The sequence below is a fragment of the Halichoeres trimaculatus genome, unplaced genomic scaffold (assembly GCF_033239565.1).
Source record: "Halichoeres trimaculatus isolate MK-OKI-2021-1 unplaced genomic scaffold, fHalTri1.1 fHalTri1_scaffold_10, whole genome shotgun sequence".
Lineage (NCBI taxonomy): Eukaryota > Metazoa > Chordata > Actinopteri > Labriformes > Labridae > Halichoeres > Halichoeres trimaculatus.
Window position 1 is genome coordinate 9,814,128 of NW_027437187.1, and position 24,472 is coordinate 9,838,599.

Here is a 24,472-nt window from a genome sequence, read left to right on the forward strand (position 1 = left end):
AAAACACCTCTGTGCTCAGTGAGACGCATAAAAATGAGACTTATTGTTAGAGCATGATGTGTGCTACTCACTGAGGTAGGTAATGATATTCCACTAATATGATCTTGTAACATGCAACAGAGTACAATGATGAAATACATAAAGCAGCTGAATAATGAGACAGGGATGAAAACAAGCTTCACAGTAACTGACAGACTGCATTAATAATCTATAAATTATTCCTATTTGAATTTACATATTTCAGTTATATTTCATCATACGTAATGGGGAAAAGCACAACAGCATGGTGCAGACACAGGAATAGCTTATTGAGCTAATGAATAAGTGAGAGCTTCCCTGTCTTTGCAGAACTTGGCGGAAGCTTTGTCTCAATGGAAAGACGAGCCAGCAGCCATGACTCACCAACAGCCCCAGAGGAGCAGAATGCTCGCTAGAAACATGATTGCTGATCTCTGTGGAGTCAGAGCAGAGCTGAGCAGAGGGCATTGCAGACAGGTCCCAGAGGAGCACAGTGGACCAATAACTTGTGGCAGCAATATGGAGTTTAGAGCGGAGCCTCTCAGGGGAATCTGACATGCCACTGCAGGAACAAAATCATGGTGGGGCTGCTTTCCTGCCGTCGAGACTGACCGCTCAGTCGAGGACCTGCCACCTTCCTCTCAAATCTTCAATGTAGTGATTATAAACCTGCTGAGATCAAACACACATTTCTGCAGTGGAAGGGAAATGAAACTCCCAGGCCCTTTGGGACCCAGTCCTGAGGGGGTCTCAGTCAGCTCGAGCATGGTAACCAGTGCACGGGGACTGAAACGCTCTGGCACAATAGCCACGAGGAAAAACAAGCATGCGTTCAGGCGCACAGGAAATGCAAAGTTAACCGAGCAGCCCAAAGCTGTCTTCAGGGAAGGAACAAAAGCAGAAAAACAACGCTTTTGTAAATATAATCCAATCAAGGAGAATAATTCATTTGCAAACAAATTATGTTGTTGTTGTTGTTGTTGTTGTTGCATCTCCTGTTGAAGAATTCATAAGATGCATAAAACAACCTTTACACACACTCACACTCACACACATCATCAGGTTGACCTGGGGGGAGACTGGCTAAGCTCTGCTCTTCTGGATACACTGCCATTCAACCCCTCAGGAGACACAGACTGCAGGCTAAGGGTTTAGTGTTCCACCCTGTGTGTGTTCTGCGCTCCCTCATGCAGATTTGTGTCGGTGAGTGGCAGCATTTTTAAAGCACAGAGAGAAAGAGTGCAGCAGAGTAAACTCCAGCGCCTGGCACAAACAGTAATATTGTAAATATCAAAGTTGTTTGTGTCCATTTGAGCTGACCTTGTAGAAGCGCCTGGCCTTTCTGGAATGGTCCGCTGTACGCCACCTGGTATTGTTTGACCTGGAAGCCAGGTACACAGCTTTCATGCTCTCCGTCCTCTTGGCCACCCACACGAGCAACCTGCAACACACAGAACAAAGGACAGGTCAGAGGAATGAACATGAACACACGGTTTCTGTGGAGATAAACCTGTCAGGCACAAGCAGGTGGAGGAATAAAATAAATAATTTAAGACTTAATCCTCATTAATCCCGAATAAACAACATAAGGCTGCAGCAGATACGGAAAAGTAAAGAGACAAAAGAAATCAGCCGACACGCAGAAAGTTTCTTAAGAGCACTAATAAGTTCTGCAGTGCACTCCGGTTTTCTCCTGATGGATACTTTTTCTTCTTCTTCCAAACAAGTTTTTAGTTTTGTTCATTCAGCATTCGTCTTTTATTCCTAATGCGCTTCCCTAATTATTTAAAAGATGAATTGACATCTTAAGTGGCACCATCTGGGTGCTGAGTAAGGTGCAGAGCACAAACAGGTTGCAGTAAGTCTCTTGATGATTAATAGGTGTGTTTCAGGGGGTGTTGGGTCAATACAAAGTATTTTTTAAATTTACCTTTAAGACGATAAGTGTGGTGATCTGTATCTCCTGTTTGGAGTTTTCCCTGGTCTTCCCTACAGAGCTTGGGCTTGGCTCTGTCACTCAGCACTGTCACTCAGCACCCCACCTGCACACCTGGGTCCTATCGAGCTCATCAGGAGGCAGTTTTTAGGCCTTGTCCACACGTAGCCAAGTATTATCAAAAACAGATTTCCCTCCTCAAACTTTTAAAAAAATACTTTTGTCCACAAGAAGCAGGCAAATCTGCGGGTGAGTGCAGCTCGACGCATGCCAAACCCATAATAGGCAGCGTTTTTCTGACATAAAACTGTGTCATCCAATCAGGATGAGCCCCCGTCACTCAACTGTGACATTCAAGGACCAACAACTCATTTTACTGGTGTCTACATGAAACCACGAAACTGGAGTTTTCCAAAATCTTCACTTTGGACAGAGTTTTCGGGACACATAATTTTCAGTGATGTAAAACTTTGGTTTCGTGTGGACCACAGGCTTAAACAGAGTGTGGACTCCAGTGCCAGAGTACACCCACTGCTCCTGTGGTACATCAGCCAACTATATGAGTACCAGAATTTCAAGATTTCAAGTTACCTTTTCAAGTTTCTATGTGACTAATTACTGCTGTCCCTCTCTCTCCTCCAGTGCCTCCATGGGTCTCCTGTCTCATCGTCCCACTCTGCCATGCTCTTTTCACTGACTACCACCTGCCTGCACTCTCCTCCCTCAAACATCTTTAGGATCAATAAATTCACCAGCCTGCTTCCTTTTTCTCTGCTTCTGGGTCCTAGTGGATACATATCCGGTTCAGAACCATAACAGTAAGGAAATGACTACATCTGGATAAAGAGGAAAAAAAGGAGAAGGGTGAGGCTCTGTTTGAATTTCGGCCCATTTATTGTCCTGGGTAACTTGGACAGAGTCAGACGTCTACTATGTATATTCAACAATGACTTTATTTAAGGTTCAGTGTAAAAACAAATGTCTTTACTTACACTGAAAGGAAGTTGAAAATTCAATTTGGCTTTAGATTTAAATTTGAAATGGAGCAAAGACTTTTATTGACCTGTTAACATATTTTACCCTTCTGCTGAGAAGACAAAGCACATTTTAAAGGAAAGCTTTTCCCATGAAAACATGCTATAAAATTATTCTGTCTCCTAATTTTCAGTCCAGAAACAAATTATACTCTTGCAGTAGTTGCATGATTTTGGTGTACTTGCTGTGAATAATAACTTGTCATATTGCATCATGCAGTGTTACAGTGTGTAGTGTGTGTCTGCCTCTGCTTGTTCTCAGGTGAGCCCATTGATTGGTAACGAGGTTCACCTGGTCCTCAGCCTTAACGAGCTCGCGGCTGCTCCCAGTAGTCAGGGGTCTGCTGCCCTGCTGCCCTGCTGACTCTCCTTGAGGACTTTTTGATTTTATTCATGTGCTCATGAATCATTCTTTTTTATTGATTTATTTATTTTTTCTCTGTATTTCATACTCACTAATTATACTATTTTTTGTTAGCCCCATGGGAAACCTTAAAGTGAGGCATACAATTTTAAAACCTTTTTTTTTTGTTTGTTTGACTGTGAAGTTGACTTGGGTCGTATGATCTCATGGCTACTTGCTGGCTCTTTGACTCCTTTGCAGTGGCTCCCTGTAACTTTAAATAAATATGATTGATCTGAATACTTTTTATTTTACTTACAGAGGGTATAAATGATGCCTCGATACAAAGAAAATATGATGACCCTAACCCAAACACACACTAACCCTAACCCAAGACATGCAAACCTCAACCCTACCCTAAACACACTAACCCAAACCCTTACCTTAACCTAACCCATACACTAAACAAAATCATGATCTAACTTTTTCTAAACTAAATATGCATCACATTCATCTTACAATAAAACCTGCCACCCTTCTACTTCACCTCCTACAACAGTGGTGGCCGACCAGTCAGAGACCAAGAGCCACAAAAATGACCGCGGTACTACGAAGAGCCACATCACACACATGGTCTTAAAAACACACTTCCACTCAGACTTAATCAAAATGACATAAAATGAAAATTAAAAAAATTCCAGTTTTCAAAGCAAGATGTATTGTGTTTGTTAGTGTGTTTAAATTTCCAGTGAGAGAAGAGAAACTGAAACTTAAGTATCAACCTGTACACCCACACACTGATCAATACTGAACCCAACGTTGGCATCAGTAAATCGATATTTTAGATTGATCGGCAGACCACTACTCATAACTTTATAAATATTTCGATGAATGGATCGATGAGCCGCACACTGAAAGGCAAAGAGCCACATGTGGCTCACGAGCCGCAGGTTGGCCACCCCTGTCCTACAACATTAACAGCCCACCAACTTTCCCCGTACCTGTGGCAATAAAGATAAAAACATGCTCATCAGGCCGATTGGTCACTCTTTATTGCTCGTAGTTGTGAAAGTATTCATAAGTGTTTTTTTCCACCCACATGTTACCCTGTGATGGGCTAACAACCTGTCATGGATGTCCCCCACCTCACACCCAATGCCAGCTGAGAGAGGCCCCAGATCCCTAAAACCCGGAAAAGGAAGTGTGGGTAAGATAAAGGATGTGTGTGTCATGGGTAGAAGTGTCGTATTAAGGAGGCATTATTCAGTGGTGAAAATTACATAAAATAGCACAGACTATCTTTCACAGCCAGAGACAAACATACTGTGAGAAGGCACTTAGTATCATTTATGTTCAGACGAGAGGAAAGAACCTTTCAAAGATTATTACCAAGATCTATAAAAGACTCATCAGTCGCGCATATTACTAAATGTAAAAGCAGAAGAGCTCTGTGAATCTCTCAGAACTGTCTCCTCACTCAATGAGCTGTTTCAACATAAGACAAAGGATCCCACATTAAGGGTATTTGCTGAAGTTCCTTTGTGTCACTGGGCTGATATTAAATGCTGACTGCAGTTACATCAATCTGTTAAAGTAAACATTTCAAAGCAAGTTAAAAGCTAAATAGCCAAAACTCAAAGCTTTCTGTGTTTTATAAGAAATGATGTAACCTTAAGGTTTTAACAGAAAGTTAGCAGGCAAATCTTCAGATGTGAAATATTCCCTCTCATTTCGAGTGACAGTTATATGAAGTTACAAGGCTCTCAGTGAGCAGCATTTACGCAGTGAATGGAGAACTGTCTGCATGATGAAAAGACCTTGGCAGACGTTCAGCCGTCGAGGTCATTACATGTAATGTCCCTGCAAAGTAATCACTGCACCCATGGGACTTTGTGCTTTTCCTACTCATGTTGGAACAGTAATTCATTTCTATCACAAGGCTTCCTGACAAGGTGGGATAAAATGCTTGTTGGTCCATTAACTTAATCAAGTTGCCTAAAAGGCCCAAAAGCCTGTCAGAATAGCAAGGGTACATGGGACCACATGCAAATACAAGACATGACATTAACAGGTGAACACACACAGGCTGGTACGAGAAAGAGCGCAGAAGGAAGTGGTTACCTCCAAAAACAGGGTACACATCCCCCTGAGCCCCGTTAAACAGCATGAACAACTATTTTAACATCCATTAAGAGGAAATATTAATCCAGCCTCAGTGACTCACAGTAGGACCATGAAAGCATTAAGGCAAAGCTATGCTAATGACACATTGTTGGCAAAGGGGGCTATCATTGAGGGGAATGTTCTCCATCAGGAATCCATTTAAGGACGCACTAGACATGAAGGTTACACAAGTCAAGCCTAACAGAATGAATTGAGTCATTTTATCAACGCTTCCCATCATTACATCGCTCTGAGAAATTCCTTTCAAACAAGAAGAATTAATTAAAAACTGTATATCGAAGGACAGAGACACATTTTGTGTTATTTTACATAAGAAGATCCATACCAACACTTTCTGAAGGCGTCTATATGAAGGCTTAGGTGTATTCCTATGCAAAGTGGGAATTGAGATATCAGCCCTCAGGGACATTAAAAAGCAAACACCCACATCTGTTTTTAAGTTAATAAAATAAAGTATACGATGGCCTCGGAGGCTGAACATCTGCAAGGGTGTGAGACCAACAGTCTGACCCTCAGAGAGCAGAATCTTGACCTTTATGTTATGTTTATGTGCACTTTGTGGAGGAACTGACTTTAAAACTTTTGAACATGTGCTTACAGAACACAGTTTCACAATAACTGAGCTGCTGTGGCTCAATGGTGGAGTCAGTTAGCTCTTAACATAAAGGTCAGGGATTTGGTCACAGGACCTATTGTCCATACACTGGAGTGTCCTTGAGCAACACACTTGAGTTTAGCAGCTTATAGCAGTGGTGCATGCATGTGGTGTGAATATGAATTGAGTGGTCTAAAGGCTATAGAAAGCAACATCTCACTGACAATTTGAATTGCTATATAGTTTAATAGTTTGAACATGATAGATTTAAATGATCTTGTTTATCCTTTAACCTTCAAATGAAAGGCACAGTGTAGAAATGGGAATATTTAGCGGTCAGATTCTAGGTCGAAATCCATCTTGTCTATTTGGACAAGGTACTCACATCAGATTATGTTACTAGTTTGTGTTACATTAGAAACATAGCGGTGCGAAATGGCGGCCCCAGTTGAAGGGAACCCGTCCCTAACCCTGTGGAAATATTAATAACTTATTCTTATTTGACAAACTCAAAAGGATGATTTTATATTGAGATGATTGCCAGTTTCCAAATACTATTACTTAATACAGTCCATTTCCATCAAATCAATTCTCTTAAATGTTGTGAAATGCCAAACACTGCAGCTCTCAAAGGAAGGGATCACTGAGTTCATAATAGGTATAATATGGAAGTTTCTACAGACAAATACAAGAAAGTTTCTACCAGACAAAAAGCCACCATTACTGTCGTGGCATTTCTATACAATATCTGTACATTACAACATAAGCTTTTTCAACCATAGCTACCTCTGTTAATGGAACGTAAGTAAATACAGCACGCACACAGTTTGCCTGCAGGATTCAGCAACAGAACAGGCAAACAACAAGGCAGTCTGACATTTCTTACAGGAGCCGTTCTGTAATACAAGCAGCTGCTTGATCCTGAAACTCCATGGGATGGAGCGGCACAGACAAGGACTGTGGGTATTTACACACCATTACACATACACCGAGGTGAGCTCAGGTAACAGCTCATCTGTGTTTTTGCATACTGCTATTTTTGTTGTCCTGCAAATTACTTTGCTGGGACATTTCATTTAAATGCACTTAAAAAAAATAATCAAGTGGTGAAACCTGACAAAAAAAAAGTAAATAAATCATAATCAAACTAGAAAAGCACTCAGAAAGCACAGACCTCCACCAAGCATATTGTGATTGTCACACAACACTTTAGTCCTACTTTAATGTTATACTCCCTTTCAGCAGACTGTCTGCTACAATTTGGTGTTAGTTGCAGGTTTGTACAATAATTTGTTACCAGACAATGTTGAAAATTATGCTGACCCAGTATCAGTGGCAGCTTCTGGTCAGTCAAGGAGGGGAAGCTCATTTTTTTGAGGCCTTCGTTATAAATGTGTTTATTTATTTAAACACAAATTCTACCCTCCGTTCCTTTTTAAGAAAATGACCTGTGACCCTGTCGTACCAACCTGGTGTTTTTTCCAGGGATTTTACCGGTGTTTTCTGAACGCTCATCGTTTTTAAGAAAGGTAAACTCGCCCGATAAAGCCTCCTGATCAGTCCAGAACAACTGAGAAGATGCTCCGACGGAGGGTTATACTTCAAGATCACTGACTGGCTCACTTCACTGTCAATCAAAAAGGGATTCAGGCTCAGACAGATCATCCAATCATCATGCAGAAGCCCAGCGTCCAGGCCAGCCCACTGCCTCATAGACCCCCAGAGACGCTTAGCGTCCGATGGGCGGGACAAAGCCCAGCGTTTATCCAATGACCATCCAGTTTCCACAGTGGAACAACCCACTCTAAGCTTCCCCACTGAAGTCAGAAGACGCTCAGCTTCCGTCTGTGTTAAAGCGCTGAGACGCTGCGGAGATGAATGAGAAGGAGGTGGAGCCTGTTACCTGTGATAGGTAGCTGATTCTGAACAAAAGATGAAGGAATTCTAGTGAATATTTAGTCAATGAAATGTACACACAGCAGTACATATCAACACTTTTTTGGGGACATTTTAGGGGAAGCTGAGCTTCCCTTGTGGTCTAAGAACAACCGCCACTGCCCGGTACATATTTTATATGCTAGATCTTAGTATCCAGAATATTACCAGAATCTGGATCTTGCTTTTACATCTGTCAGAAATGATGGTGACCTTGTCTCGTATTGTTTTGCAAAGCAATCTGACCATGAATTCTGGAGTTATATATACATCCTTTAAAAAAATCCAGGATCTAGACAGTGATCCGGATCACCTCTGATATTTGATCACTTCTTCCTTATCCCATTTTGAACATTTCCTAAAAAAATCATCAAGATCTGTTCTTTACTTTTTGAGTTATGATGTTCACAGACAAACAAACTCTCCCAAAAACATAACCTCCTTGGTGGAGGTAATAACCCTTAGTTACACATTAAGATGTAATACATCAGGCTATTAGAAGAAGGCTTACACATGTTTGCATATCCAAATAAAAAAATCACGTAGTAAAGATGGTTTCATGTTCTGCAGTCTGAACGAGTAAAGATACCCATCACGCTTTAACCCAGTTAAAGGGACAGATTCTGAAACACCTTACTGTAGAATGCCACCAACAAAGGATGGTAAAACTTTTGTGTCCTGGTCCCGCTGTCGATGTCAAAAAAGATAACAGTTGATCCAAACAAGGTGTTACGTCTGAGCAACTGTTCATTCATCCCTGTGGTTCCTACCTGCTGACGGCTTATTCTTTTCGCTGCCTGAGCCCTTATTAAACCAGTATGGAGGGGACATGTGTTCTGTCAGTTTGTCTCTGAAAATTATACACACTTCATGTCACACTGACGTGTGTTCGCAGGGTTCTGTTGCACTATTCAAAGTAGGACATGGCTTTATTTCTCTCCCAACTGCAGCTCACTGTATGACAATATAAGAGAATAAAATCCTGTGTAAGGCTTTTATTTTGAGTTAGAAGATCAGTACAGCACGCAGAAAAATAATGAGTCATACCAAGGTAAAACACTGGAACCTGACCTGACCATGAAGATGTTCATAAACATCAAAAAGAAGTGCTTTGCTAAGTGTCATCATTGGGTTTCAGCTTTAGTGTTTTTCCTGTTTGAAGTCGCTGTGAGGGCATCATTGTTCTGCAGTGATTGGCTTAGTGTGACAGTCAGAGCACAGAGCCACAGAGGGATTATGCGGTCCAGTCTGGAGGAAACAAAGAGCCTTGGTTGCATGAAACAAAATCTTTCCAAAAGGAATAATTAACATGCTCGAGCAGAGATGGACCCACAGAAAACTGTGTCTTGTGCTGTAGCTTAATGAGGTGATCAACAGAGAGCCACCGAGGTAAATAAATCCAAGGGCATGTGGGGACAAAGTGGAGAGATCAGTGGGGCAAACTACAAATAGACCAGAGGATCGGTATCAGGTCATTCTGAATGTGGCTCATTTTGATCCCTCAGAAACACTAAGGTACAGGATGTGTGTGACTAGAGTGATATATTATTTAACCATGCAGTCTTTAATTAATGGATTTGATTTCCCACGTCTTCATCACAACTAGAATCAGAATTATCTTACTGATCCCCAAGGGGAAATTACATTTCAGTTCATCATGTCACAACTTACATTCAGTAAGAAATTGGAGACTGCCCTAAAAGGATTTTGATAAAAATTATTTAAAACTCAAATTTACGTATTGAAATAGCACAAAAAACAATTTATATTATGCTCTTACTAAAAGTAGGATTGTTTTGTGAAAACTGTAAACCCATTTTAAATGTGACATTAGCAACATGTTTCAAAACAGCTAGGACATGACCACTAAAAATGAAAATGAACACTTAAAATATGTAATGCCAAAAAGAAAAAAAGAAAAAAAACACCCAGACCCTGAAGCAATAAAGAATTGATATTGTAAACCTGGAGAAGTCTCTATAAAAAAAAGGGCAAAGCTGATAACTGTCAATGCTTTCTGGCACTCAGGTGGCACTGCAGTTAATAAAAAGGCATTACTCTGTAATGGGAATCGCTGCATGGACTCCAAATCGGTCCCAAAAACAACTGTTTGTGAACAGTTTGTCACTGCTTTAACATATGAAGGTTCACATTGTACCATGCAAAGAGGAACCCTGTATGAACACGATACGGACATGTAGGCCACATCTCTGGGCCTGAATTTGTTGGAGATGGACCAAAAAGGAAAACTGTCTTTTGGTTTGAGAAATCAGATCAGCTCTTTCTTTTCTTATCTTTTCTATTATTATCACAAATTTTTTAAATTATTTTATTTGTTTCATTTTTTGAGTGAATAGAACTAACCTCGTGAGAACTAAACTTAAGAACTAAAGCTAAAGCAAGCATTAGTGTAATAGTGCTCAACAGCATATACAAGTTTCAGAGCAACATAAAACAAACAAAAAAAAACCTCCACAACATAACATTCAGTATGTTTCACAACAGTACGGCTCTGTTGTAGAAGAGTCCAAGTGCTGAAGTGAGCATATTTGCAGTCTGTCTTGTACTTAAGGCAGCCACTTAAGCAACCCAAGAAAGTCACTGACTCATCCATTGTAACTCATCACGCATGAGGCTGAACGACCAGGCAAAGCTCTGCCTGACATCAGTGTAGGCAGTGATACAATGGTACACGCATGAAGAAGTTGGCAGAGAGAACACCCTCAGCAGGGGGAAATTAAGTGAGACAGATAATAGTAAAAAATGTCTGGTTGTAAAATTAGAACAACTCGCAGCCACAACAAAGCTCCACATCAAGCATAGACCAACATGCTTAATTACAAGACTCAGTCCCAAGGGCAGTCAGAACCAGAACTCCTTTTATGCTTTAATATTGTTGCATTTGAAAGCTTCAGTGGCAAGTGTCACTACAAGTCACAGCACAAATCTTTGGAGCAATCATACTGACTCAAATCCAAACTGAGAACAAAGAACATAAATGAACAATGTGAAAATTCATATTCTCACATTTTGTGTGTTTTCACAGGCTCAGCAGGTAGCTGGGACAACTTAGCACTGGTTTAAAACTGCAACAGAGAAAGTTAAAACTCAGTGCTTGCATTAAAAAAGAGAAAGGAAAGAAAAAGTAGAGAGAGAAGTAGGTGTTACAGCTGTGTGACTGTCATGCATCATTTAAAACAGTATTACCACAGGCTGTATAATAAAAGGATGTAGTGTCTTTGACGTCACCCTTTTGTTTCTGATAAGGAGTTTCAAAGTGGCAGGGGCCAGATTAGAAATGCCGAACTCAACCTTAGGGCTGCACAATTATCGCGATCGCAATCGCAATCGCAATGTCAGCACACGCAATTACGTAATCGCAAAAGAGGATATCGCAATCGCAATCGCAATGTCAGCACATGCAATTCAGTTTTTTCTCCATGATAACCAAGCAAGCCTGTAGACTCATCATGACACAACTTTTTTTATTAAATCGCAAGCACAATCGCAATCGCAATATTGTCCACCTAATCGCAAATCGCACCTTTTCCCCAAATCGTGCAGCTCTACTCAACCTAGCTTTGGTCTAGTTAGGAAAAGGTAAAAAGACTGGTCTTTAGACTCTTTGCAGACATCTACAGAGTGCCTGCCGGTCAGTCAAGTCAGCATGGCCAAAACTCGTAAGTAAATTAAATTCCTAAAGATGCAATAAGGAAGATCTGTTTTAATTGGACTCCCTTAATGAGGTAAGGTATTTATCAGTACAGTTACGTAGCCATAGGGTTTGAAACGTGACATCAAGTGAATGTTGTAGCCGCCGGCTATATGTCGTGACAGGAGCAGCAATAATGTAGCCATTTCTGTTTAGTGCAGCTGGCAAGCCCGGTGCTCTAAGATCAAGGGGCAGCATCCAGTTAGTAAAAAATGAAGCTTATGTTGAAGTGCTTAAAGTTGCTGTTCATTGAGAACCCACTTGAGGCTGGCTGCAGAAAGGCCGGGAGTCACATACACACCCAGCACTAAAAACTGACTTTCAGGGCATTAAAAAGCAAATTTACTGCCTGGTTAAAAAAAATGGTGACTGGCTGTGTCAACAAATTGGCTTCATTTCACGGTTTCAGGAACAGAACGGTGACATTGCAGGGGCTACGTCTGTGTTTTATAAAGTCTATGTCTAAGACATGTCTGTAATGTGTAATGTTAGTGAATCCTGGTTAGCTATGTCCTGCTAGTCATCTACCAAGCAGAGCTAACGTAACCTAACTCTTCATTTTATTGATAGACTCTCAAGTTTGAACAGACCACTGCAGAATAACTGCTGACTGTGGGTTGTAATGCTTAGCCCCTGTATCACTCTCCTATTTAGCTTTCTTCTGCTCTTCTGTCCTTTTTCTGTCTGACAGTTTGGCTCCTGTGTCCACCATCACTACAAAATTAATCACAGAAATTGTTTTCGGCAGACAAAAACACAGATCTCTATGTTTTATCTCTTTTCACTCCTAAACTTTGTCAGCTAGCATGGTGTTGTCATAGAGACCTAGACCTGCCATAAATCAGCACGGTCCTGTTCGACCCGACCTGGAAGCAAAGACATAGCAATTTTAAAATAACCTGTTACCAGTAATATTGTTGCTGATAATCTCATTTTAAAGTGCGGATTACGACCAGGCATATATCTAGAAGGGAGACTTTTTCAAGATCACTTTCAAACTCCTCACAGCCACTTTACTGAACAAGTTGTGAAAATAATTCACCCCTTGTACAGTGTTTGCCATTACAGAAATTGGCTAGTTAGACCAAAACTATGTTCTAGGTGGTTTCAGGTGTTTCTGCAGACAACCTCAAGTGGACATTCAAGGAAGTGTAGTTTCACATAAGCCCATGTTTTCAGACTGGAGGTTTTAGACTCTGTCATTTAAAAGTCCGCCATCTATTTTGAATTGGTTTGGGCTATGCTCGGCCCTAAAGAAAGACACAATACAGCGTCCATGCTTGGAGAAAGTAGGACGTATTTTGGTCACATTAGGAGGGACCTTCAAAACGGGACAGCTTTCGATGTGCTGCTGTGATGCAATCAGCGTCAAATGCGGTCTTTGAAGGTCACAGCGTCTGTATTGTAAAAACAGCCAGTGTCCTCTTTTTCAGCAGCGCTGTTGCTTCTTCATCTCCCCTCTGTTTAGCGGCAGGAGAGGAACCAGCATGATGAACTTGTACCAACCCCTCCCGGCAACTAACTACACACACACTATTACTCTGTGCCTATTTTCTAGCACCACAACCTTATCTCATTTGTCAAAAAGACAGTAATCGTCAATACATGTATACTGCAAAAGCCCCAGTTTACATCTGTACAAGAGAAAACCAACCGGATCACATTATAGAATCAATGTGTGTATTACAGAGGAGAGAAAAGGTAAGAGGAGGCAGAGGCCCTACGGCAGTGAAAACCACCAAGGTTTGGATTGGTTTCATATAGATCAGTTTGCAAGAGGGAGAAATAAATACAGCTACCTATTGACGTGCACTTAGGGTTTAGGTCTATAGGTTTATGTTAGCTCTCTAAGTGGAGCCAAAGAATACTCAATCAAGAGGAAGGATCCATACTCTTTACCTCCAGCATCTCTATCACCCCCTCCTCTTAAAGGGTCCTTTTTCGGTAATGGAAAGAAACGTGTAAGGAACATGCAACCCATGAAAAGAGCTCAATAAGATTCAATTCTTTAGTGGAGAAAATAAATAAATAAAGCCTCTCATCACCATCATGTAAAGGTCAGCGCTTTGCTGTGTTAGAGCCTAAATGAGATGGCTACAGGACATGTTGGAGTGGTTTCTTACGCCGATGTCGTAGCTGTTGTAGCTGTGATGTTAGGCAACTCATATTCAATGGGGAGGAACGATAATGGGTCAGCTCATCACTCGAGAGTTTGACACCTGATGCAGTTCAAGTGTGAAGGAGCAGTCAGGTGATTAAGGCAATGACTTGGTGGAGCTCAGAGTAAATGTCACCTCTGGAGGAAATCAATACTGCCTCAAGAATCCACAGTGCATCTGATAGATAGTGATGGAGAGGGCCACTACGCCTGATATTTGCTGAAGAGGGTGAGAGGCTATGATAGCTATAATGGGGAGGAATGTATTTTATATGTGTGTATATGTGTGTATGTGTGTGAGGCAAACTCAACCAGACAGAGGGATAGGGAAGAAATGTCCATTTAAAGAGGCGAGAAAAGGAGAGATCAGAATTCTGTCAGGGTCTGTTCGTTTAATGCTTTCTAATGTCTCCATCACTTAGATGTATTAGTCAGTTCCTTTCACTGAGCTGAATGTGGCAAATAGATGCCTGAAGCCTTAAAGGGAAACAATAAGTGTTGGTCTATTTAGATTCATTATGTTAGTGTTGAGTGTTTTAGCCTGCAGCTGTCTCCTGCTGTCTTTCAATAACCTGAAAACTTTAGTTATTAAAGAGGATTGTACATTTAAATATGTAGAAATTATCTATAAGAAACTGTGCTCAGTGATGCCTAAAAAATCATTCAGTTTTGCTGTATTTCTGGGGGTTCCTCTTTGTTTCCTCATATTGTTTCTGTTGAAGGATTTGCCAGTGATCCAGTAAACCAGTGAGCATATGCCCGTCTCTGATCTCCTCAGTCTGTGTTGGTATGGATGTCTCTGTGTTTCTGCAACCCCCCTGCAAGTTGCCAGCAATCCAGCCCGACAGCTTTCCAGTAACCTGACATTTCATCCAGCCGCCTTTCCCACTCAACACTCCTCTTCCCCAATCTCGCAATGTTTCTTTCACCATCACAGTAAATGTCAGTGCACACACCTCAGCATAGGCCTGGCTGACCACTTCAGGCCTGGCTACATCCAGGCGCCACCACGCCAGGAGAGGGAGAAAATCAATCACACCGGGCCTCAGACACCTGCAGCTGGCAGGTCAGCCAGGCGTGGAGCACCTGAGTCATGAAACCATCTGGTCCGGCCCATGCTGCCGAACTCTGGCCACACCTGCTGGGCCTGTAAAACAACACTGAAGCAGTAAACACACCGCCACACTACGGAGGAGGAGCAGCGGAGCGGGGAGCGGGAGGAGAAGAAAGCATATTTGCTGCTGGTGGGTGGTTGTTGTCTCTGTATGAATGCAGAAACAGATAGTAATAAAGGAGGAAGCTTCAAAACAAGGGAGAGAGAAAAACAAACAACACAAAGGAAATAATGGATGCAAACACGAAGGGAAGGGGAGAATTTTCTCTTTATGCTGATAAAAACACAGTGGATGGTTTAATTAGTGAAAATTACAGTAACCTGAGGCTCTCATGGAAAAAAAAGACACAAAAACACCAATGAGATTTGTCTTATTATTGGTAAAGTTATACTCAGGTCATTTCTAAGTCATTAAAGTGAAGAAAAACTTTTGCTTATCTTATTGAAGTATAGGTTTGGTCAAAGGCTATCACCTTTACATTTACAATGTGTGTGTTTTATCAGCTGCCATGTGACGTGCCTCCATTAGGAATCACTGTAATCCATCTGTTGACTGTACATTTGTAATAAATTCATGATATGCTGGAGAGGCAGCTTAACAGTTCAGGATGAAGTTTTTGTTTTTTTTTCCAAATAAGGGGACATGCTGATTTATAGTCCTCTAACTACTGCTCTTGGAGGGAATGTCCCCTCTGCAAAAAAAAAAAATAGTCCCAGATTTGATTGGGGTTAGTCCCCACTTTACCAGGAACTACATGGTTCCTGGGGCCCATTGTTGTCTGTGACTCCACCAAGGACTGAAGTTGCAGGAAGATTTTGCAAATCAAGCACGGGACTCATAAAAATAAAATAAAAAATGAATAGAATAGAATAGAATAGAATAGAATAGAATAGAATAGAATAGAATAGAATAGAATAGAATAGAATTACTTTTTTGATCCCAAACTTGGAAATTGTTGAAACCAGGGGTGTTGTCTGAAACATGCAGTCGTGTGATAGGTGGAGCAGCGACAGAGGTGGGTCTTCCTTTGTGATTGCTGAGTGAACCTATGCGTGGTTAAAGAGACCTGGTGTGTTGCTGAATGTGTTCATTTCTGACTGAAAGATAAAATCTTTTTCCAGTGTGTTCAAAGACAATAACATGAATAAAAACTTAAATATTTGGGAAAAATTACTTGGAAAATGATGAATTGCCTAATCTGGAGGTTTTCAAAGTGGGGGCCATGGCCCTCTGGGGGGACACCAGGGGAATTGGAGGAAAGTGAAAAAAAGGATCTAACTATAATTATTATGATTATTTTATTTCATTTTTTAATTTTTTATTACGATTTGTTCTGAACATACAGCACGTAAAGTGCCATAATCACTGGATTCTCAAGTTTCCTATTGTACCTAACCGCTTCTTGAGTGGTAGCTACAATTACAGCATGATGATGTCATGATTTGTGTCGACCTGGCAGTTTGCGCCAGTTATAAAGCTATTTAAAAAACTAAACTGAACTTTGAGGCTCTTCCCCTGTCTAACTACTGGCTACATGTAAGAAAGGAGTACCCCACATTGGCTGACAGAGCCTTGAAATGCCTTCTCCCCTTTTGCAACAACCTACTTGTGTGAGTCTGGCTTTTGATTGTTAATATTTTCCTGCTCTAATCAAATGTAATAATTATTGAAAAATAAATAAAAGTTAGAAATTACTTTTTTGAAGTTGACATTGCTTTGCATAATTTGAAACGTCTGCTTCCAAAGGGGGTCCCTGGCCAGAAGCGAACCCTGCTTGGAATAGGAAAGTTTGGGAACCCCTGGCCTAATCAACTAAAAATGTCATGGCGCCCCTGCAGTACCTACATGGACCCCCTATGGGTCATGGTCCCCTTATTGAAGACCTCTACACTGGGAGCTGACAGTGATACAGTCACACTATCAGGCTCAAATAAGATCATCGTTTAAGAGTTATTAACCAAGTCAATCACAGCTGTGTGTGATCTTATTGTTGGTAGGTAAAGTTAAAAACACTCTAGGTGCTCCACTAATCAGAAACATTACACCTACAGGCCACGACCCCAAAGTTCCTGGACTTGTTGAAAGTTTGGACCCATGAGCAGGGCTGTTTCAATTACTCCAGAATTAAATTTAGACCCTAGTTCCTGAAAAAAGCATACTGTAGTTTCTTAAAATGTACCCAGTTCCTGTTCTTGTGGTCACAAAGCAGCTATAGACTCCTTACTATGTCTTCCACTTCTTAAAACTTCTCTAACAGCTTCTGAAAACTGATTTTACTCAGTGTTGCATTCTATCCAAGCAGTGCCATTGCCATGCAAATCCACCCCCGCCCCTGCAGCGAGGGGGTGCAGAGTTGTATGGTAGGTGAGCTGGCGTAACCCTGACAGTATCATGTCCTCACCGTTAGTCTGCTCAAATCCCTTCTGTACTTGGCAAGCTTGTCAATACCTCCACCCCTCACACCTCTCACTTTGGCGCGGAGGCACGTCGAGAGAGAGGTGTGAAGTGAGGGATTGGAAAACGACGAGAGCGTCAGCTGCAGGCACCAGCTGCTATCCGGCAGAATTCATTTGAATGCACTTTATTTCTTCCCTGTGGGGATTTACCATGTCAATCTGAGCACGTTCAGCTTTATCTAGATGCCATGTTCATTCACCTTGAAAGGAGTGTTTTGTCTAACAGCCTGAGTAGGTAAACACGAAGAAGTGTTTTCGAGACTATTCAAGTGACTTTCCCCCGTCTTTGTTTGAGTTTCTTGTGTCTTAACGACAGCCAAGTTTTTTCTCCTTTTTTAACCAGTGGAGATGAGAGATAGACTCAAGCTGTCCTGGATAAAATAGCCATACACTAACAGGGAGGTTTAACCATTTTGGACATTGTTTTAAAAAAGCTACATGTGAATGGTGATGTTATCAAACTTTACTCACACACATTGAAACTGTTCAAGTTATAATGTGACTAATCAGCAGCTGCTCCTAAAGACAAACCTATCAGAGAGGAGATCGCTCTGTGATGCAGCAGGGTCGATATAAAGCGATAGAGAGTAGGAGAGTTTATGGACAGACATTCATGAAGCCTGTGTTATCACTCAGCCTGTGTCTGCAGCTTTTGTTGTGCAGCTGGTGGGCAGCACACGCGTATTGGAGTGGGTTGTCGTTGGAAGTAAAGGATTGAAGTCTGTGTTTGTTTCTCCGCACAGTTTATCTGTCGTTATCAGCTTACCTTTCTCCTTCTCCTGCTGACCTCCATTCATCAAAAGTAACAGCCTGCTGCTGATACTTTCTCTTTTAGCACTCCTCCCTCCACCTTGAACTGACCTGAGCCAGAACCTTTTAGAGCAGGATTCCACCTCTCATCACTTCCCTAATTGCTTTCCTTACACAACCGGCTGAAGCTCTCTTTGCCCTCTCTGTCCCCACTTTCCTTAACTCTTTTCACTGATTCCTTCTCTCTTACTGCTTGTTTCACACATATCTGTTACCTTCTATGAGTCATTTAACTCTTTTGGAAGTCATGTCTCTGACGCTTCTTCAAATTTTCCTTGTTACTGGGAAACAGTTGAAACTAAGCACAGAAAGTAAGGGGATTTGTTTTTGGTTGTTATTCCTCTGATATGATAATACTTCTTGGCAATAAACCACATACCATTATAAAGTCTGTTTATTCCCCTTTAAACCCTTTTAGCCCTGGCCTTAGTACTGGTATTTATGACACTGGCTCAGTGTACCAACACAAGTACTACTCAACAGAAGGTTCAGTTGAAGTATGACTTGACAGAATTTGCGGCAGAGTTTCTCCTGTTTGATCTAATGTGCAATATGACTATATTTCTGATAAGTGCTTATTGTTGTGCCTTTTGTAGCAGAGTGACCTCACAGTCCCCCAATTGACCTATGGCTAAGTCCCGCCCACAAACGTGATGAGCCAATCACATTGCATAAAACCTTTCAATTCACTTGGTCATCCTATTCCTGTACATCTATTAAAATTCATTGCAGAAGGTCTTTTTTATAAGGTCTTATCATTTTTTTTTCTGAGATTTTGAGCTCAAAAATGGTCAAACTGTGTTCATGAGGTTCTTGCAACTTTGACACTAAGTATGCTGAGAGGCCTGGCGACAGAATGTACTTTTCTTTACCCTTTCATAAGCTACATCTTAACTGAGAAAAGTGTCTTTATGAATGAAATAAACAAAGGTTTACATCTGAAACCGCCACATCAAACAAGAAACATCAGCAGAATAAAAATGTTTGGCATTGGCAGTGAAGATTTGGCAATTTTGTCACTGGCACAACCCACAAACTCAGCTCTGCTTTTCATCCTACTAAAAAATTTTCCTGACAAATGTGGCTCCATTCAAAACAGAAATAGGCAGGCTTTATAAGGGTAGAAGATTTAGAAATGATCTACCAAACACAAATTCACTTTGTGTTTGGTAGATGGTATATATATATATATATATATATATATATATATATATATATATATATATATATATATATATATATATATATATATATATATATATACACATATACACACATATATATATATATATATATATATATATATATATATATATATATATATATATATATATATATATATACACATATATATACATATATATATATTCCACTTTGAAAAACTAATCTGTAAAAATACAGGCCACACATTCTCTTTATTTCTACTCTAAGACGGGTCTGAGAAACTTGAGTAGAAAACTGAGAGTAAACCGTCAGATTTGACAGCTATTTTCTTCCTGCATGTAATAGTAACAGAAATAAAGTATGTTAGCGGTTCATAATACACAGTCTCCTAAAAACTGAACTGCAAGCAAGCACAATAAGAAAGCCTGGGTGAAAGAAATCTGCACACGTTCTTTTTGTTCTCTCCATCCATTCATACACAATGATAATGGAGAGCCGCTCCAAAATATTACCAGCATCAAAGGGAACACTCTGAGTAAGCCATTAATAAAGTCACCAAACGGACATCACAAGGACACAATGCTGTGAGCAGATGAATACTTCCAGCTCATCTATTTCTTAGAAGTGACTGTGTCCAACTCTTCCTTTCACTCTTTTCTGTGTTCCATGTTGTATCTCTTCATGTTCCACCTGTGCTGCTTTCTCGCCGTCCCTCACATTGTCCAAAAGAAAATAATCTCCCTCCATTACTTCCCAGCAGTGAGTGAGACAGCCAGACACTCACATTTTCCCTGTGCGCTGAAAACTTGATGGGATTGTGCATTTCAGTGATGCTTTCCCCACATGTCATCCTCTGCATACAGAGATGTTTGAACAAACACTTCCTATTCCCACAGCTCAAAGTAACTGATAGCATATTCACCATGTTTGCTTTAGGACATCCAGAGCCCTATAGACGGACAGTAGAGAGATGGATTTTGCTTCAGGAGTTGTTTGAAAAGTTCATCCCTATTTTCTTGGATGAAAACTTGCCAGCAGTGGAGTCTGTTGTAACTGACGTCAGTTCAATCTGAGCACAGTGGCCATCCTCTGAGAGGAAAGGAAAAACTGTAAACAGGCGCAGATATCTCTGCACTGTCTGGTTCAAATCTGACAAACTGGGCGAAAGTTTTCAAGTTGGATCAGGTGTTTTTTATGCAACCCATTCAACAATGTACCTGATATCTGAGACCTACTTAAGAAATCTCATTTTGCCAGCAGAAATCTGACAATAAAAAGGAAAATGAGAAGGCTTTACTCCTGTTTCTGACTGCAGCCTGGTTTATAGTTGTGATTGAATCATGTGTGTACCATATGCCATCCACCTCAGAGCCATGCACACACCTACACAATTTGCCAAACATGCACCTTTGCCAAACAATGTGGACCACAAACCTTGTGGTTGGTCTGCAGAGTGGATTGTGTGTCCTGTATTTACATGTCTGAAATCAGCCATATGTTTCATACCCTCTGACGTCCCTTCTTTCCTATCTGGTAATGGTTTTATGATAAACAGCAACAAGTATGGGCTTAAAAAGAAGTTCAATATTGCTAAAGAAAAGCAACATCAAATGTAGCAGGACTGGAAACAGATGATCTAATGATTATGAATAAGCCTTTATGTGTTTCGGTGTTCTCCCATTCCTGTCTCCCAATGTATATGTCACTGTCATTGTATGTTTCTTGAAGGGTTACCAAATAGATTACCCAATGCTGCAAATCATGTACAAAGCCCACAAAGCTCACAAAAATCTCCTACCACCCAACAATAAGTGTCATTTTGTCATAAAAGGTAGTTACAACTTAAAATGATTTGAAATATTTATAAATCCATGAGTCAGAACAACACTTAAGGAAGAAAGTACTATAGTCAAAGGTATTGCGTTATGAAACGCATCATCATATCGTCAGAAAACGTATTAAAACCAACACATTAGACAAACATAGGGAATCCAAGAAATTCTAAATCTTGTTTGGCATTGTTTTGTTTTTTTTTGTTTTGTTTTTTGTTTTGATGGAACTTTAGTTTTCTGTTTGTGAATCATTTTGCTTTTCATTTTGCTTTAAGGATGATCCAACAGAAGGTTGTTAGGCATGCTGGCCAAATAGTATTACTTCTTTTATGTGTGTTTTGTAAAGTGTTTATATTTTATGTTTATTTTGCATGTATTTATTTTGCATGTATATATCTGTTTATATGACAACATGAATCAAATAAAGATCAGATATAACACTATGAAGGGATGAAACTGAAATGTAATTGCCTCTCTTGGATAAATAAAACAATTTGAAATCGCAAAATTGCAGAGTGATACTGACACATCAACAAAGAAGTCTATCTTGCTCCCGTCAGCCACCTCGACTTAGGGTCACTGCAGGAGTTTAAACCATGCGAGCCAGATGTTTTCAACGTAACAAACATGATACAGTTGGTGTTGAGGATGGTTGTGTGGTTAAAGTTGCATCGACCATATCTGCTGCATGATATCGACATTTAAAAGTCCTAAGTCCACAACAGGTCACAGCATGTCGAGTTTTTGCTCAGATTTAAACACTTTTGTGGTTTAAGTAGTAAAACGTGACATTTTCAGGCCTGCAGAAATAAGATGCAGTAAATAGAAACTGGGATTTCTTATTTATACAGATATGAATAAATAATTTTCCCTGTGTAAGCACCCACAACCAGTATAAGGCTCATGATTGGGATTCTTAAGTTCCTGCAAAAGCTCTCACTGACAGTGACTTAGTATTTGCTTTACTTAGTTTTCTTTACTCTATGAGACGTCCTTCATATCCTTCATATTCCCCAAGAGGAGTGCTTTTGAAAGACTAAAATCCTTTATTTGTATACCAAACTATCTCTTTTCTCGGCACCATGGGGATCCCATCTCATCTGCCATTTCCTGGTAGATTTGATAAACACTGAGGCCTAAAACAGATAGTGTGTAAGAGAAGGATTTTTTTTTCACTGTCTCTCCCATCTAGTAAGCAATAAAGTGAGAAAGAAATCGTGCACAACTATCATGAGCAGATGAGAAAACAGTCGAGAAACAGTGGCATGCTTCACAGAACTGATCAGGAAGAGACAGCTCAGCTTTGAGAGAAGAAATGTGTCTGATTTATGAACTTTGTAGGTTTACCTTTCTGTTTTCGGCCTGGAGGCCAAAACCCTGCACAAACACAGGCTCTATCTATAAAAACAAATTTTCCCAATATTCCACTTTCTCACAGAGGTAACCCAGACCACAACAGCCTACAAGAGTGGATATTGTGTTTTCACAAAGTTAATTTAAAAACACTTCCCATACAGTGTTGAAATTTGATTCTTCTGATGGAACATCACTGGGGAGCTCCTAACCTGGTTTAGGAAGGCATAGGAAACAACATTTTCAAATTCGGCCGCACATCCAATCCCATTTGATCCTGAGAAAAGTACGCCATAAATTGAGAATCATATTCCAGGCTGCTTTCCAGCTGTGCGCTCACACTCAGCTCAGCGCAAGAGTGGATGGATTATTCTCAAGAGGACAGCGCTGTCTCGCCCCATTGCCCTTGGAGGACATAAAACAATATGGATAAATATGCTCTGCAGGGTCTCATGATGCTCTGTTTGCAGTAGTTGTTGAGAAACTCCAGTCTTTCTCAGCTGAGGAAAAACTGACTTAAAATCACAAAGGCAAGGAGATGGCCATCACAGTGACCCCTTCTCATTTTTCTTTACATCATTCACGGATCTTTGAGTTTCTTTCTCTGGGATTATGACACTAAATAAAAAGTAAAATCAGAAAACAACAAGAAAAGCACTCGGAGAGCGCAGACCTCTGCCAAGAATATTGTGATTGCCACACAGCACTTTCCTACTTTAATGTTATACTCCGTTTAAGCAGACTGTCTGCTAAAATTTGGTGTTAGTTGCAGGTTTGTCAGTGATTGGTACATATTTTATATTCTGGATCTTAATATCCAGAATATTGCCAGGATCTGGTTCGTACTTTTACATCCGTCAGAAATGATGGTGACCTTGTCTTGTATTGTTTCACAAAGCTATCCGACCATTTATCATTGAGTTATTTACACATAAAGTGAAAGCGGCCCTATCTCACAATAAAAAAGAGTCCTTAAAAAAAATCCTGGATCTAGACGGTGATCCATATCACCTCCAAAATTTAATCACTTCTTCCTTATCCCATTTTGAATATTTCCTTGAAATTTAGTTTTTAAATTATGTTGTCCACAGACAAACAAACTGACAAATTCCCCCCAAAACAACTTCCTTGGTGGATGTAAATATGGATATAGAAGAATAAAGTTAGATACAGTACAGATTTAGTATAGCCAACGGTATTGAGTACTGCCATAACATCATTTTATAGTCATGACTGGTTAAACAAACATTTTAGATCCAACAACACGTGACAAGGACTTGGTTCCCCCAACACTGATGTGTATAGTGTGGCGGGAAAAAGTAACGGTGCAGTAAAGTCATTTGTAACATTAGAACCTGTCTATGCGTTGCATCAAACAGCAGTTGGGACTTGCATCTCTGTTACAGTCAACCTGCTTGTAAATGTGTTTTACCTCCATAGCCCGAAGTCCAAGATGGGTCTGATTGTGTTGCTGTGACTGGTTGTGAAGAGAACAAATGTAAATGTCACAACGGCTGAAATGCACCAGATGCATCTCTTGTCCGGCTCTATCATGGCACTGGATCTGACAGGTTTCCATTCCAGTTCCATTGTGGTCTGGCTGCAGCAGGTCACAGCAGATACACAGCTATTCTATTTTGCCGTAGCCATAATGCATCAATTCACCGTAGGGTAGACTGAGAGGGACTGGAAGTGGTTCACAGGAACTTCCTAAAACATCCAGTGACTTTTAAAAGCAAACAAAGTATGTCGAACCCAGATCAAATTTGGTTTGACTACGCCAACAAACCAATATAATGAAAGGACCCAAGCCAAGAGTCAACAGGT

The 24,472-nt window shown here is 40.5% G+C and overlaps 1 protein-coding gene across 1 annotated transcript in view; it reads right to left on the reverse strand.

Annotated features, from left to right (window-relative positions):
* The window catches only part of cdh13 (cadherin 13, H-cadherin (heart)), a 516,276-nt gene that overhangs the window by 361,987 nt on the left and 129,817 nt on the right, over positions 1–24,472 (reverse strand). Inside the window, exon 2 of the mRNA XM_074678416.1 lies at positions 1,339–1,459. Coding sequence (XP_074534517.1) covers positions 1,339–1,459 — 121 coding nt within the window. The remainder of the gene's footprint in view (positions 1–1,338; positions 1,460–24,472) is intronic.